Genomic DNA, 15,420 nt, shown 5'->3' with positions numbered 1-15,420 from the left:
GTAAATAATTCAGGTAAAATCCAGTTTGTTATCTTTACATTATCATCATATATGACTCGTCAGGACATTCAGAGGCTCTGTAGTGAACATGGAAACACTGTCATCTTCTGAAACATTGATTCACCAGTAAAACCCATGGAGTTTGATACATTTCAGCGGTTGTAGACATTGTTTTTTATGTTTATTTAATGATATATTTTGTTGAAAAAGTCACTTTTTCCTAATTTTTCTGATTTGATCTAATACCCTTTGAATTTACTCTGAGCTTTTATGAGCATCATGATTTTGATGTGAAAAATTCAGAATGCAGAGGATAATATTATAATAAATGGTGATAAATCACTTGAGAAAGAGAAAAAATATATAATTTGGAAGTTGTGACAAAAATAGTTGTGGGTCTTTGAGTGTTAAGGAGTGGCATCTCCCTTCAGTTTCATTACGCTGCTTCTGTTCTCTCCCTGTTCAGGAGTATCATGCCCAGTTGGAGGAAATGCGAGTTTCCATCAGACAGTTGGAGGAGGACCTGTCTGCTGCTCGACGTCGCAGCGACCTCTACGAAGCCGAGCTCAAAGAGTCTCGACAGAACAGCGAGGAGCTGAAGAGGAAAGCTGCAGACTACCAGCACAGGATGCAGAAGGTCTTCACAGTAACTAACACCCTTAATGTTTCAGAAAGATGCTCAAGAAAAAGAGACATAGACATTCATACCGCCGGGAGCAGAGCTGAGACTCACACTGTATCTATTATGCCTCATACTTTTAAATCATTTTGCAGATTCTTACCCTGTGCTTGTCATTTCTGTATTTTCACAGGCCAAAGAGCAAGGCAAAGCCGAAACAGAGGAACTGATCGCCAAGTTGGAGAAGGTACTTTATGAAGTGCATTTATCATCAAAATGGTAAGAAAGCAGATTATTGTCATCTATACACAACGCTGTATTCTGTTTCAGACCAATGCTGAACAGCAGACAAAGATTCAGGATCTTCAGGAGAAGCTAACCAAGGTGGAGTATTTTTGTTAGGGAAAATTAATGAATAATTTATATGAGTCTGTGCTCCCAAATGCAAGTGATGTAACAGCTTTTTAACACCATCAGACGGGTCTAACCTCGCTGACCTCTTTCTCTTTCTGGCTCTTAAACCGTGCTCTTCTATTTTAACAATTATGTCACCTTATAAAACCAGACTCTCTGATTAATCATCGTCAATCAAACATATTTGCCTCATTAGTTGTAAAAAATAATAGTAATAATTTCATCTAAATATTCTTTTTGTAGACATACAGTATCAAAGGTACTTATTCTGCTGATAGTACATGAGGCTGGAGACTCAAGGCTACAAGGATGGATACATATGACTCACAAGCGTATAAAATAATCAGGAGTTTTGTTCTTACATGGACTGGATCAAATTTGTTTAAGATTATGACAAAGTTACTGCTGCCTGTTTAGCAGTCATATGTGGGCTTCAAGATCATGTAGAAATGACTCATTTCATGTTATGCATTAGATTTTTTATAACAGCCTATGGTTGTGTGAGTTTCTATGTACAGAATATCCAACCAAATCTAAGTTTTTTCTGAGTCTACTTGTTTTAAAGTGAGAACATTGATTGTTTTTTTTTTTAACCCCAGGCCTTAAAAGCCAGTGCTGAAGCTACAGACCTCCTTCAGACCATGAGGATGTCCAAAGAACGTATAGAACGAGACCTGGAGAGACTACAGAACAAGGAGGATTCCAGTGACAGCCTGCGTAGACGCCTCCGTGAGACAGAGGTACATACATATATATATATGTCATAATATAGTTTTATGTTGTGATAAATATCATTGCATTGGTTAGTTTGGTTTAAATTGTTATCTTTGATTCCAAAATGCCTCGGAGATGTTTTTTACTGAATTTTTCTCAACATTGATTTTGTTGTTTTTTTACCCATAACTATGATTTTGTCAAACAAGACTAGAGCACATTTATTCAAGGCTTATTGTACATGAATAACAGACAGTTGCAGTAACAACAAATGTCACAATATTGTTTTATATTGGGATAAATATCATTGCATTGGTTAGTTTTGTTTAAGTTGTTATCTTTGCTTCCAAAATTATGGTTTTTACTTTATTTCTCTCAACATTGATTTTTCAGTTTTTTTTCCTCTTTTTTTAAAAATCCATAACTATGATTTTAGTCACAACGGTGGAAAACAGAGGACTCAAATGCTCAGTGCTGAAGGGAGAAAAGCGGATTTATTAACATAAATAACAACTTAAACATGGAGTCAACAAAAACCTGAGTCAGAGTCCGAGTGGGTAAATGTCCGGGTTATGGATCGGGTGGAAATGATGTGATGGACCAGCGTCACGCAGCTGCAGCACCAAGCCTTAACTAGGCTCACTAGTGATGTGTTGCAGCTACGCGACGCTCCACAGGTGTGTCAGATCAAGGGTGATTGAAGTGATGATGTGGAGAGGGAGGAGCTGGCGGTCCCACCGGCACAGATCGTGACAATTTTAAATGTTCTACCTCTAAATTTCTAAAATACTTTTTGCTTTGACTGTAAATAATAATTTTCTACCACAACTATCCATCTACTTTCTTCACATCTCATTTAAGAAGAAAAATCTCCCATTAAACTTTAAGGAAATATTGATCTTTATACTTCAAATCAGCTTGAACAGGCCATGTTACAGCTGTAGCCACGATGTGTCCCAATATTTTTGTCCATATAGTTAATGAACATCAATATTTACTGAAAAATATTTTAGAAATTTAGAGGTAGAACATTTATTATCATAGTCATGGATTTAAAAAAAAAAAAAAAAGAAAAATCAATATTGAGAGAAATTAAGTAAAAACCATCATTTTGGAAGCAAAGATAACAACTAATGCAATGATATTTATCCCAATATAAAACAATATTATGACATTTGTCATTACTGTGACTGTCTGTTATCCATGTACAATAAGCCTTGAATAAATGTGCTCTAGTTTTTTTTTGACAAAATCTTAACCCTATTGTTGGGTTTGAACATATAGAGTCCATATGTTGGTTTGAACATATGTTCTCTGTGTCCTAAACATGTTGTGTTTTCACCTGCTGAGAGATACTTGTGATGTGTTGGCATGATATCTTGCCAACAATTGTGCCCTGAATATTTAACACAGTGGATTTCATTTGAGAAGCAAACACACTTTTATTAATGGGTTTATGTCAGGCTTAGTTTAGCTAAGTCACTACCCTTAAAGTGCAGGGTAAACAAAAAGGACTTAATCCCAATGGAAGGAAAAACAATTATGAATTCATATTTAGCCAAAAACATCAGCTCTTTTTGTAATTCCTAGTTGCAGTTTTTCCACATATATTGCCCCAGAGTCCTGACGCCTGAAGAAAAAACAAATGCATCAAATGTCACTTTGGTTTATTCACTATGTTAGGACAGTCTGTGGTCTTGCATCGAGGGCATTTATTTGGACTTGACTTATGAAACCAATCAATCTGCCTCTGAATGATTATGCAGTTGCTTAGTCATTTCCATGGCTCCGTACTGTGACTCTTTCTATTTTCTTGCAGGCTAAATTGTGTAATAACCAAATGTAACTAAAAGGCAAATAAATCTGTAAAGCCTTTTTTTTTGTATTTCACTTCACATAACAGGCACTCTACCATTTTTAAAACGTGGTGGTGCTCTGTTTTTCTGTTGAATTCACTTTTTGGTTCAGGAAAAGGCAGTGAGTAAAGTGGCCTTGGCACAAAATCTATACCTACACTTCAGGATTGTATTTCCATTCACATACTCTAGTTTAATTTTTAAAGTTGTTATTTTTGGCTCAGCTATAATAATAAAATCCTGTTTTTTGATACAAAGCTATGTTGGCATCCAGACTTTCCAGGCTAATTCTTTATTTGTGAGTTGGGGCTGTTTTAAATTCTTAAGCTGAACTTTGCTTCAGGCACCAGATATGTACATTTATTAACTACCATAGTTCGCTTTGAAGGAGGCTCAGTGGGTAGAATTATGCGTGTGGTCAAACTCACACAGCTCCTAAGACCCCTCACACCATCACAGTGAATGCAAATAGGCTCTTTGGAACCACAGTGAGGAACGTCGAATAATGAGATATAAACATTGCAGCGCTGCATTGCTAACAAGCCAAATGGCTACAGCTGCTACAGTAAATCATCAATAGATCCTTGAAGTGGAAATTTTAGGTCTAATTGGCATCCCCCCCAAGCAAATTTAGATGTGAACATATAAAAAAAATAACACTGTTTGGGATTTTAGATGTTTTGAACTGTATTTACATCTCTGGAACAAGTCCATTATTAAAACATTTGCACTTCTTTGTTGTTATCCGTGCACACGTGTGTTCTGTGTTCAGGATGGCAGGAAAACTTTGGAGAACCAGGTGAAAAGGCTGGAGATTGTCGAGCGCCGGGAGACTAAACTCAAGGAGGAGATTCAAAGCAAAGCCCAGCAGATTCAGCAGATGGCAGATAAGATTCTGGTAACCTGCGTTTTATCTTTTGTGTAGAGCTAAAATAATCAGTGGAGGTGTGAGATAAACATAGCTCCTTGTCATCAGTGCAGAGGAAGTGATATTTATGAAAAAAACTCCTGGTAACCATTCACAATCATGTCCAGATATGATCCGTATACACGCTATCTGATACAGTAGTTTCACTCAGCATTCCAAGATTATCCAAAACCCTTAGTCAGTAACCTTATAAAATGACACTCTAGATCAGGGGTGTCAAACTCATTTTGGTTCAGGGGCATATTTAGCCAAATTTGATCTCAAGTGGGCCAGACCAGTAAAATAATGACTTAATAACCTATAAATAATGACAAATCCAAATTTTTCATTTTGTTTTAGTACAAACCCCCCCCAATTAAATTATGAAAATATTTACATTTTACAAAAAAAGACATGAATAACCTGAAAAAACAGAAATTTCATTTGAAAAATTTGTGCAATTTTAACAATATTATGCCTCGACTTATTATTTACACATGTACATTACACACAATGTTACATAAACATTTGGTAACAGACATAATATTGTTAAAATTTTGGAATTTGAAACTAAAATTTGAACAATTTCTACAATATTACATCTCTTATTATTAACACAACTACAGATCACAGTGGATCCATAAATGCACCAAACATTTAGTAACAGGCAGGATATTGTTAAAATTGCACATTTCAGGTTGTTCATCTTTGTTTTTATTTATATATTTATTTGCATTTTATTGTGAAAGAATAGTCTTGTAAATGTGAATATTTTCACAGTGTAATGTTATTTTTTTCACTGAAATTTTTTCCACATAATTTTTCACAAAGAAGTAGTAGTTTGTAGTTGTCATTATTTATGGGTTATTGTGTTGTTATTTTTACTATAGATCACATTGGTCTGTATGTGGAACCTGAACCAAAATGATTTGGATAACCTTGACTGTTCAGGTTCATTTTTGCACTTTCATCCTGCAGGCCGGAATGCAACCTTTGGCGGGCCAGATTTGGCCCCTGGGCCGCATGTTTGACACCTGTGCTCTAGATTATATTCTGCACCTTACACATCATACTTAGGAGAGAATTTACAGCTTTATGTCATATTTTTAATAATTATGATCAGGTAGTAATCTGAATTGACTTAATATTTTCAATTTACATGTTTTAGGTTGTGGATTTTTGGTGGTTTTAGTCCCTACATCTGCTTCTTTTATTTGGTGCCTATGAAGTTGTATTTATACACCATTAATACAAGAAAGTACATTGTAATATCAGTCCTAATTACATCTTAAATTGCGAGCTATAGTTTCAGGTATTACAACTTGTAACTGTGGGTGTTTACAGGCTGTATTTGATTTACATCTCTCTCATTCTCCTCTCTCTCTGCACCTGTTTGTTCAGGAGAAATAATCACTTTATTGTTCTGTTTAGTGCATAGAATTATTCACTCATTATAATCATCTGAAAGTGATGTAAAATCTGTTTGGATGTGATGGGTTGGAGATGTTCACAGTGGTGTTGAGCCTTACCATTTGAAATTTAGATTTAAAGCTTCATAGTTTTCCAGAGACATTAATGATGGCTGCGTCATGTGTAGGTTTTCCAGATCCAGAGGGAAAAGCACATCAGTTCTCCCTCTAATGTCATAGATATGCAAAAGTGTCACTTTTTATGGCTCTGCTACGGCTTTGGGTGCCAAGACTCACTTGGACTTAAGGGTGTTGTTAAATTGTGGTGACCAGAGGTCAAAGGTCAAGGTTGCTGTGACTTTAACACTTTTAAGACTGTCATTATACCAGGCTGCCAAGGTGTCTTCATGTTTTCTTTGCAATAAAAGTGTGAGTAAAAGTCTTTTTTGCCAATTCTTTTGCACCTTTGTTTTCGGAAAGAATTTAACTTTCAACATCTGGTCATTAATTATCATAATTATAAAATAATAAATGCTTGAAACAGTGCGTTTTAGTAAAAAAGAAAAACATGGGCTTGTATTTTTTTTTAGCATATTTATTATCAGAAACAACTGTAAATGTCCATGACAAAACTTCTTGAGATTGCAGAAATAAAAAATTTCAACCATTTTTCCTCTGCTCAAACATGCTTTTTGGTCTTGAACATTCAGTATCCTTATTATGGCTTCATATTTTTTATTATTTCCAGATGTTTTTTAGCCTGTGTGGAAGTCTCTGAAACAGTTCCTTTCTACTTGTAATAGAGTCCCACATTGCTGCCGTAAAGTGTTATATACTGTTGGAAAGCTCAGGCTCTAAGCTTTTCGATGCTGTTTGATTTTCAGGATAGCGCAAATGGTTCAGGAGTTATAATAATTTGAATGATGTAAAGTGTAAAACGCAGGAGAGTTTGCTGTTGTTAGAGGGTTAAAAAACACATTTTTTGTCCATAATGTAATTCATTCAGTAGTTATGAAAACAATTTCACATGATTGTGTTATTTGACAAACTGATGATACAATGGCATTTTCTGTGGCCCAGCAATACATGTTTTTGTCCATAACTCCAGAACCTGTGTCTTAATTACATGGAAATCTGGGAGTTCTGGTAATTAAAGGTGATGGCAGCATAAGACAAAGCTGCTGTTAAACAAAACATCCCAAATGGGGAAGAACCTGTATTAACACAACTAAATAATCTGCTATAGAACATTATGTGTTCATGTTCATGTATTGCAAGTAAAGTGGAAAAAAGACAGTGGAACCCAACAAACGAACAAAACTGAAAAGAACAAACAGTGGAACAGATTATCCAAAGACTCACAGAGAACATCACATAAAAACTGGAAAACTATAGGAAAGAGTGGATAGATAGATAGATAGATAGATAGATAGATAGATAGATAGATAGATAGATAGATAGATAGATAGATAGATAGATAGATAGATAGATAGATAGATAGATAGATAGATAGATAGATAGATAGATAGATAGATGGAGGGACGGACGGACAGACAGATAGACAGATAGATAGATGAATAGATGGATAGATGGATAGATAGACAGATAGATGGATGGATGGATGAATGGATGGATGGATGGATGGATGGATAGCTAGACGGATGGACAGATAGACAGACAGATAGATAGATAGATAGATAGATAGATAGATAGATAGATAGATAGATAGATAGATAGATAGATAGATAGATAGATAGATAGATAGATAGATAGATAGATAGATAGATAGATAGATAGATAGACGGACGGACGGACAGACAGATAGACAGATGGATAGCTGGATAGATAGACAGATAGACAGATAGACGGATGGATGGATGGATGGATGGATGGATGGATGGATGGATGGATGGATGGATAGCTAGACGGATGGACAGACAGACAGACAGACAGACAGACAGACAGATAGATAGATAGATAGATAGATAGATAGATAGATAGATAGATAGATAGATAGATAGATAGATAGATAGATAGATAGATAGATAGATAGATGGACGGACGGACGGACGGACGGACGGACGGACGGACGGACGGACGGACAGACAGACAGACAGACAGACAGACAGACAGACAGACAGACAGACAGATAGATAGATAGATAGATAGATGAAGGTGAACAAAAGGCAAAAATAAATGACCACTTTAAACAGGATACTTCAATATATTGAAGGAAATAAGTCAACCAAAAAAAGAAAAACAAATGTCACACAATGAACAGCTGTTTCATTGTGGCTCTTTAACAATTTTATGTCCAAAAAAAGAGTAGGAAAAAGCTTATATTGTCTTACCCTAAAGATGCACAGACTAGTGATCACTTTATTCATCACATTATATGTTTGTTTCAGTAGATCACTTTTGACTGACAATCAAGCAGGACGTCACAGTTTATTATAACAAAAAAAGTGTTATTTTACTAAATATCTGACACTGATACCATGAAAGAATGAAAATTAAGTCTCACTTATCTGCCCTGAATGTTTATTATGAAAATATTAATGTGTTGCTAAGGGACTGATTGTGAATTTCTGAGTAGTTCTGCCATCATCAAAATCCCCCAGTGATTCAGCCGATTAAAATCTCATCATCAGTCAGATTTTTCCAAGTTGTACTCACTGACACTGAAAGGCACATGTCCAGGCCAGAGCGGTTATGATTAGGTAGTAGTGGTGGTAATCACATGGACATGCTTTCTCACAAACATGGATATTTGATTCTGCAGGTCATAACATGTTGTTGTTTTTTGTGCAGGAGTTGGAGGAGAGTCTACGAGAGACCCAAGGCACGGCCCAGAGACTGGAGGCTCATCTGAAGCAGAAGGAGAAACTCTATGAAGACAAAATAAAGGTTACATTTCACATTATTTTTCCGTATAAACAGCATGTATACTGTGATATACTGTTGTTACAGGAAGCACTTTAGCTACGTTTAACTGGTAGGTGTCCTCTGTGTTTGGAAGTCCTACAGTATGTCATCCTCACACCATTGTCTGTCCTGTTAAGTGATATCCTGGTTATGGTTCTGTGGGCTGCCTGGCATTGAGCAGGTGTTGGAGGCCCAGATGAAGGCGGACATGGCTGACAAGGAGATGTTGGAGTCCAGTCAGAGCAAATATGAGGAGGAGGTGCGGGAGAAGTGCAGCATCATCAGCGAACAGAAGGCGGTAAGAGCTGACCAGCTTGGCAACGACGCTGATTCAGGCGTATTTTAACATTCATCACACTGACATACATTTCTTTTTGGAAATATCCTCAGCAAGGTTATTTTAAAATGCAAGATAATGATGTAAATTGTTCCCAAATGAAGTCTGTGATGTTTGATTCAAAAGCAACTTATAATGTACATCGTTTCCATTTAGACCATAAATGCGATGGACTCTAAGATGAACAGCCTGGAGCAGAGAATCACTGAGCTGTCAGAGGCCAACAAACTGGCAGCCAACAGCAGTATATATACCCAGAAAAATATGTAAGTACTAATATAAGTATTAAGAATGTCCATGAAATGCATTACAGTGAACTCAGCTTATCCCTTTATAGGACAATCATAGAAATACTCTGGAATTCAAAATGTCATCCTTAGTGTGTTATTGGAGGACATAACAAGAGTTTCTTACTTTTTTGACAATTTTCAAATTTGATTTTGTCATGTAAAAAAATCAAGGTCAGTGAAGTTACCATATTTGGTTCCTTGCCCTTAAGTGGAAAAAAAATCCTTGAAATAAATATAAAAAATACAAGAAAACACATGTAAGGTGAAAGGAACATGTATTTTAGAACATTAGAACATCACTTCTAGAACATTAGACCAACATAAGACCCCTGTCCACATCCACATTATCCCTTTGAACATCATTCCTTACATTAGTACCATTACATGATGGTACCTAACAAAGCAGGTACACTCACTGTTCATGCAGAGGTGGACCTTACAGACCCTGTAGACCACATTGGACCTGAGATTGTTGACTCACTGTCCTCATTGGAACTGTTGATGTCACTGTCTTGTAATTAGGGATGTAACGATATGAAATTTTCATATCATGATTATTATGACCAAAATTATCACAGTCATCATTATTTTCACGGTATTGTTGAAATTGTGCTCAAAATGTTCAAAAAGTACTTATACACACACTGAAATAATTTAACCGAGTTGTATTTTGAAAAAAAAACAACAAAAAAAACAACAAAAACTCAATAAAATAATTGGCACAATGCACTTTTTGTTGCAGAAACATTCAAATGTTAACCCTTAGTGGTCTGAGCCTATTTTGTCCATTTTTCAGGCCTTTTGATTTTGCCTTTATATACTATATAAATAAATGTTTACTATACCCATGTTTGCTTTCTTTTTTTCCAGCACAACTTCATTTATATCATCTGCCTATTATTTTTTCACTTTAACCTAATATAAAAACATAAAAGGACAGAAAAATATATACAATCCAATTTGAAAAATTTATAGAATTTATTGCATAAGTAATACAAAGATACTTAACAAACCTTTTCAAAGACTTTAAAAGTGAATATTGGTTCTAAATATTAGGTATATAAAATCAAAATTGTAATAAATTAAAACTATACTCAAATATTTGATATAAAAGCAGATCTTTACATAGGCTTTTTCTCCAGAAAAGTGTGCTAATCAAACACGGTTATCATGATAATTAGAATTTAAACAGTAATACTAACCGTCTGCAATTTTACCTCAGTTTACCGTTACACCAGTAATTGTTACATCCCACTTGTAATGTGTGTAGAAATGACCAAAAATAGTCACTTGTCCAATAAAGGGTTAAAGCCATGTGCTTTTATGTATTTTTTATTATGTAATAGATGCTCCAGATCAGGTTCAGGTTCAGGTTACTGTATTTATACCCATAGGTACATTTGTTTTGCAGTCAAATGACAACATCCTTTTGACGTTCCTCAAACCACGATGACATGTAATGAAACCAAGACATGTGTTGACTATAGACATGATACAGTAAAATAAAAGTATTCCAAGTTCTACCGATCAGGATGTAAACGATAATAGAGAGATGGGTTGATGACAGAATGACTGTGATAAAAGATAAAAATAAACCTCTGAACTTAGACCAAGGTTAAAAGAAGTTTGAAGAAATTAAAACCCCAATAAAAAGAAGTTTAAAACCCAATCAATATCTACTTTAAAACAAGATAAGAACTTAAATATCTCTGTTTTTATGAAAAATGCTATTTGTAAAAAGCAGTACAGTCCAAAAAAGTGTAGATTTTATTAGGTTTTGTTACCAAATAGCATTCTGCAAGAAAACAGCAAGTTTATTTTAGTTTTCTCAACTAAGTGCATTTTTCAGAGAGGAGGAGGTTTGGTTTTTCAGCCACTGATGTTATAGCTGTAACATAAATCAGACCCAATGCTACTTTTGCGTCAGTTCCCAACGGAATTTTTCTCTCTTTAAACTTTCTTAAATGATTTATCACCTTTTGTTACCCTGCCCCCCCAAAGGGGAGGCAAGGGGTATTGTTTTTGGTGTGGTTTGTTTGTTTCTTTGTTAACACTTTAGCAGTAAAACTATTGGTTGAATTCTTACCAAATTGGGTTCATACAAATAAATGTCATTACATTTTGGAAAAGTAGGTCAAAGTTAAATTTTTTATGAATTTTTAAAAGTCTTACCATTTACTTGTAATAAGTGAAATAAATGCGAGGGGTGGGGTTTGTTGTACCTAGCACCACTTGTTGTATTATTGTCCTATATATTTTGCATTTGTCACTATAATTCATGTATTTTTATGTATTTTAATTACCTATACTTAATTTACTTTGAATGTGAAAGCTCATTAAAGGTTATTATTATTATATCTGAACAGAGAAAACTGAATAAAAAGTGGCTTTTTCAGTCAAATCTATCATTAACTGAGCATAAAACAAGTGTCTCTGTCTACTGTCATTGATCCAACTCCATGGGTTTTACTGGTGAATCAATGTTGCAGAAGATGACAGTGCTTCCACGTTCACTACGGAGCCTCTGGACATCCAAATCAGAATGAGAATATTTTATTAATCCTAGGGGGAAATTATTGGGTGTCACAGTTGTTCCATTCAAGTATAAAGCTGGGTCATAAAAATCGGTCATATCCAATAACCATGAGAAGACGTCAAACTGCATTTTGCATCAATTATTTACATGTTTTGCTAGAATTTGTGATTCAACAGGTACTAAACCGTTTACATTAATAGATGCTTTGGTCTCCAGTGGATGTTTGGGTCTTTATGGGATAAGGGCAAGAAATGAATTACCTATGTACCTCTTTTTCTTCAGTCCCTTGTTTTGATCGTAGACATTATGTGCACACAACGCTCACATTGACCCTAATATTTGGGTTCTCCTTGTGTATTTGTGGGCTTGGCAGGAAAGCCCAGGAGGAGATGATCTCAGAGCTTCGCCAGCAGAAGTTCTACTTGGAGTCTCAGGCTGGGAAGCTGGAGGCCCAAAATGCTAAACTGGAGGAGCATCTTGAGAAAATGAGTCAGCAAGAGCAAAGCAATAAAAGCCGTGTGATGGAGCTGGAGACGAGGCTCAGAGAGGTGAGGGCCACTACAAAGGCTAACAGCTAGATTATGAAACACTATTCAGCGCCTTGGATAAAGACTTGCCGCTTGCAGGATGACACAGAAGTGAAACATCTTTTCCGTTTTCATTCATAAATATTCATGCAGTCCTGTTCCAGTTTGTCACTTCTATTCATAATTCTTTATGTAACAGGAAATTAAGTGTGATTGTATAATGAAGTGCTTAAATTGCTATAAACACGAGGAGACCTTTTAAATGGAGAATTAATAATGAGTTTGCCCTCCATACTTCTTTTACTTGTGTTTGTATGTCTCAAAAGAGCAAAAACACTTTAATTTATGATTGATTTTTACCTCACCCCCCCGAAGAGGAGACAAGGGGGATGGTTTTTGGTTCGGTTTGTTTCTTTGTTTCTTTGCTTGTTAACACTATAGCAACAAAACCATTGGTTGAATTCATATTTGGGTTCATAGATTGCCAGTGACCCAGAATAGCTGTCATTACATTTTGGGAAAAGTAGGTCAAAGTTCAAATTTTTTTATGAATTTTTAAAATATTTTTTTCCCCATTTACTTATAATGGACAAAATTTCAAATGTCTCTAAAAACGTCAATTTGTTTCAGTTTACTTCAAACTAGGCACACATATAGAGGCAATTGATACGCTGACATCACCACATGCATAGACATGATGACATCAGCTGGATCGATGCCAAAAAAAGCTACAACAACTGTGAGGGGTGGGGTTTGTTGTGCCTGGCACCACTTGTGTTAATATGACATTGGACTGAGACAGTGTTATCGAGGATGACACCCAGACTCTTAACCATTTTAGTTGTTTCTAACACATCAGCATAGAGGGCTAAATGTTCACTTGCTGCCTAATATATCCAGCCCACTGACAGGTTCTACTATAATGAGATAAACCATTATTAAAACTAATACAACTTTGCCTGTCAGTCATAATGTTATGGTGGATCAGTTTATATGTCAGTCAATTAAAGCTTACACTGATGGCACTGACTATATATCTTGTTTATTGTTTTATTCATTTATTTATTGGGGACAATGCAGTGAAACATAGTGAACACATAGAACATCTGATAGTTCTGCACAAAGAGTATAAAGCATTTAGGTAATTTGTAACTCCCATACTCGATTGAGCTTTTAAACTAATCAAATTAATTCAGTTTTGGGAGGAATTTTTGGTTTTAAAGCATGTAAACACCTAAAATGCAAAGACAGGGTTAATGTTTCCTGTGCTGTCACTCAAACTCAGTGTTAAAGGCTGTTCCTGTTTACACGGAGACTATTGCATGTTTCAGCTTCAACAGCAGCTAAACCTGCAAAAAATACTCAATAAATGTGGTCATGTTTTATTTCATTCAATGTTATTTTTGTAATTTAACAAGTATTGCACATTAACACCCTCACATTGTTTTATTGTTGCTGTTAGTTGATATTACACATATTTAGTGCATAGTTTTATGCTATTTTAAAAAAAAATAATAATTATTATTTTTGTCAGCTCATATGGACAGTAGAAAAATAAATTAAAAGTGTGAATCATTCATAACAGAACAAGCCTAGTTCTATATGTTAGGATATTTAGTCAGTTGTACTGAAAAAACCTGTGAGTTCCTGCTGGTGTGTTATGATAATTTTGTGTTATTAACCCTGAAAGACCCACAACTATTTTTGTCACAACATCCAGTCTTTCCTAAGTGATTTATCACAGTTTATTATAATATTACCATCTGCATTTTGCATTTTTCAGTGAAAATCAAGTATTTTTACCTCTGCCAAGGAGGTTATGTTTTGTCGGCATTGGTTTGTCTGTCTGTCTGTCTGTCTGTCTGTCTGTCTGTCTGTGTGCAAGATAACTCAAAAAGATATGGACGGATTTGGGTGAAAATTTCAGGAAATGTTGATACTGGCACAAGGAACAAATGATTAAATTTTGGTGGTGATCGGGGAGGCACTGATGTGCCTTGGCGGAGGTCTTCGAATGCTTTTCTAGTTACCTCCGCTAAGGAGGTTATGTTTTTGCCAGGGTTTGTTTGTTTGTTTGTTTGTTTGTTTGTCTGTCTGTTTGTTTGTCTGTCCGTTAGTGTGCAACATAACTCAAAAAGTTATGGACAGATTTGGATGAAATTTTCAGGGTTTGTTGGAAATGGGATAAGGAAGAAATGATTAAATTTTGGTGGTGATCGGGGGTGGGGGGGCCCACGGGGGGGGCCACTGATCAGCCTTGGCGGAGGTCTGCGCTCTCCGAGTGCTTCTAGTTCTATATTTAATTTACTGATCATGCAGATGTTCATAAAAGCTCAGAGTTAATGCAAAGATTATTATATCAAAGGAGAGAACACTGAACAAAAAGTGACTTCTTCAGTAAAATGTATCATTAACTAAACATAAAACAAGCATCTACATCCACTGTCCTTATTAAACTCAATGGGTTTTACTGGTGAATCAGTGTTGTAGAAGATGACGTTGTTTCTATAGTAACTATGGAGCATCTGAATGTCCAAGTGGGTCATATCTGATGATATATTTAACCTTTCATGAGTGATTTATCTCCATTGATTGTAATATTATCCTGCTTATTTTGTGTTTTTCAGTGTAAATCATGTATTTTTCTATATTTAATTCACTGATCATGTAGATGTTCATAAAAGCTCAAAGTAAAGTTTAAGGTTATTATATCAAAAACAGAGAAAACTGAAGAAAAAGTGACTTATTCAATAGCTGAACATAAACCCAGTTTGTCTATCCACTGTCATTGATCCAACTCAATGGGTGTTACTAGTGAATCAATGTTATAGAAGATGACTGTGTTTCCATGGTAACTCTGGAACCTCTGAACCTCCAAATGGGTCA

At 35.5% G+C, this 15,420-nt stretch overlaps 1 protein-coding gene across 10 annotated transcripts in view; it reads left to right on the top strand.

The window, feature by feature from the left end:
- Window positions 1–15,420, top strand: part of citb (citron rho-interacting serine/threonine kinase b) — a 105,844-nt gene that overhangs the window by 23,291 nt on the left and 67,133 nt on the right. For 4 of the 10 annotated variants that reach the window (XM_030144418.1, XM_030144416.1, XM_030144417.1 and 1 more), the window contains exons 5-13: window positions 467–637; window positions 813–866; window positions 950–1,003; window positions 1,633–1,773; window positions 4,376–4,501; window positions 8,731–8,826; window positions 9,026–9,142; window positions 9,338–9,447; window positions 12,381–12,555. In XM_030144418.1, the coding sequence (XP_030000278.1) occupies window positions 467–637; window positions 813–866; window positions 950–1,003; window positions 1,633–1,773; window positions 4,376–4,501; window positions 8,731–8,826; window positions 9,026–9,142; window positions 9,338–9,447; window positions 12,381–12,555 (1,044 nt within the window). Of the gene's footprint in view, window positions 1–466; window positions 647–812; window positions 867–949; window positions 1,004–1,632; window positions 1,774–4,375; window positions 4,502–8,730; window positions 8,827–9,025; window positions 9,143–9,337; window positions 9,448–12,371; window positions 12,556–15,420 lie in introns of all 10 variants that reach the window. The other 6 variants (XM_030144412.1, XM_030144415.1, XM_030144408.1 and 3 more) reach the window with 3 other exon arrangements.

The sequence above is a fragment of the Sphaeramia orbicularis genome, chromosome 9 (assembly GCF_902148855.1).
Source record: "Sphaeramia orbicularis chromosome 9, fSphaOr1.1, whole genome shotgun sequence".
In the NCBI taxonomy this organism is placed as follows: domain Eukaryota; kingdom Metazoa; phylum Chordata; class Actinopteri; order Kurtiformes; family Apogonidae; genus Sphaeramia; species Sphaeramia orbicularis.
The sequence above is the reverse complement of the archived record's forward strand: the minus strand, read 5'-3'. Positions and strand labels throughout refer to the sequence as shown.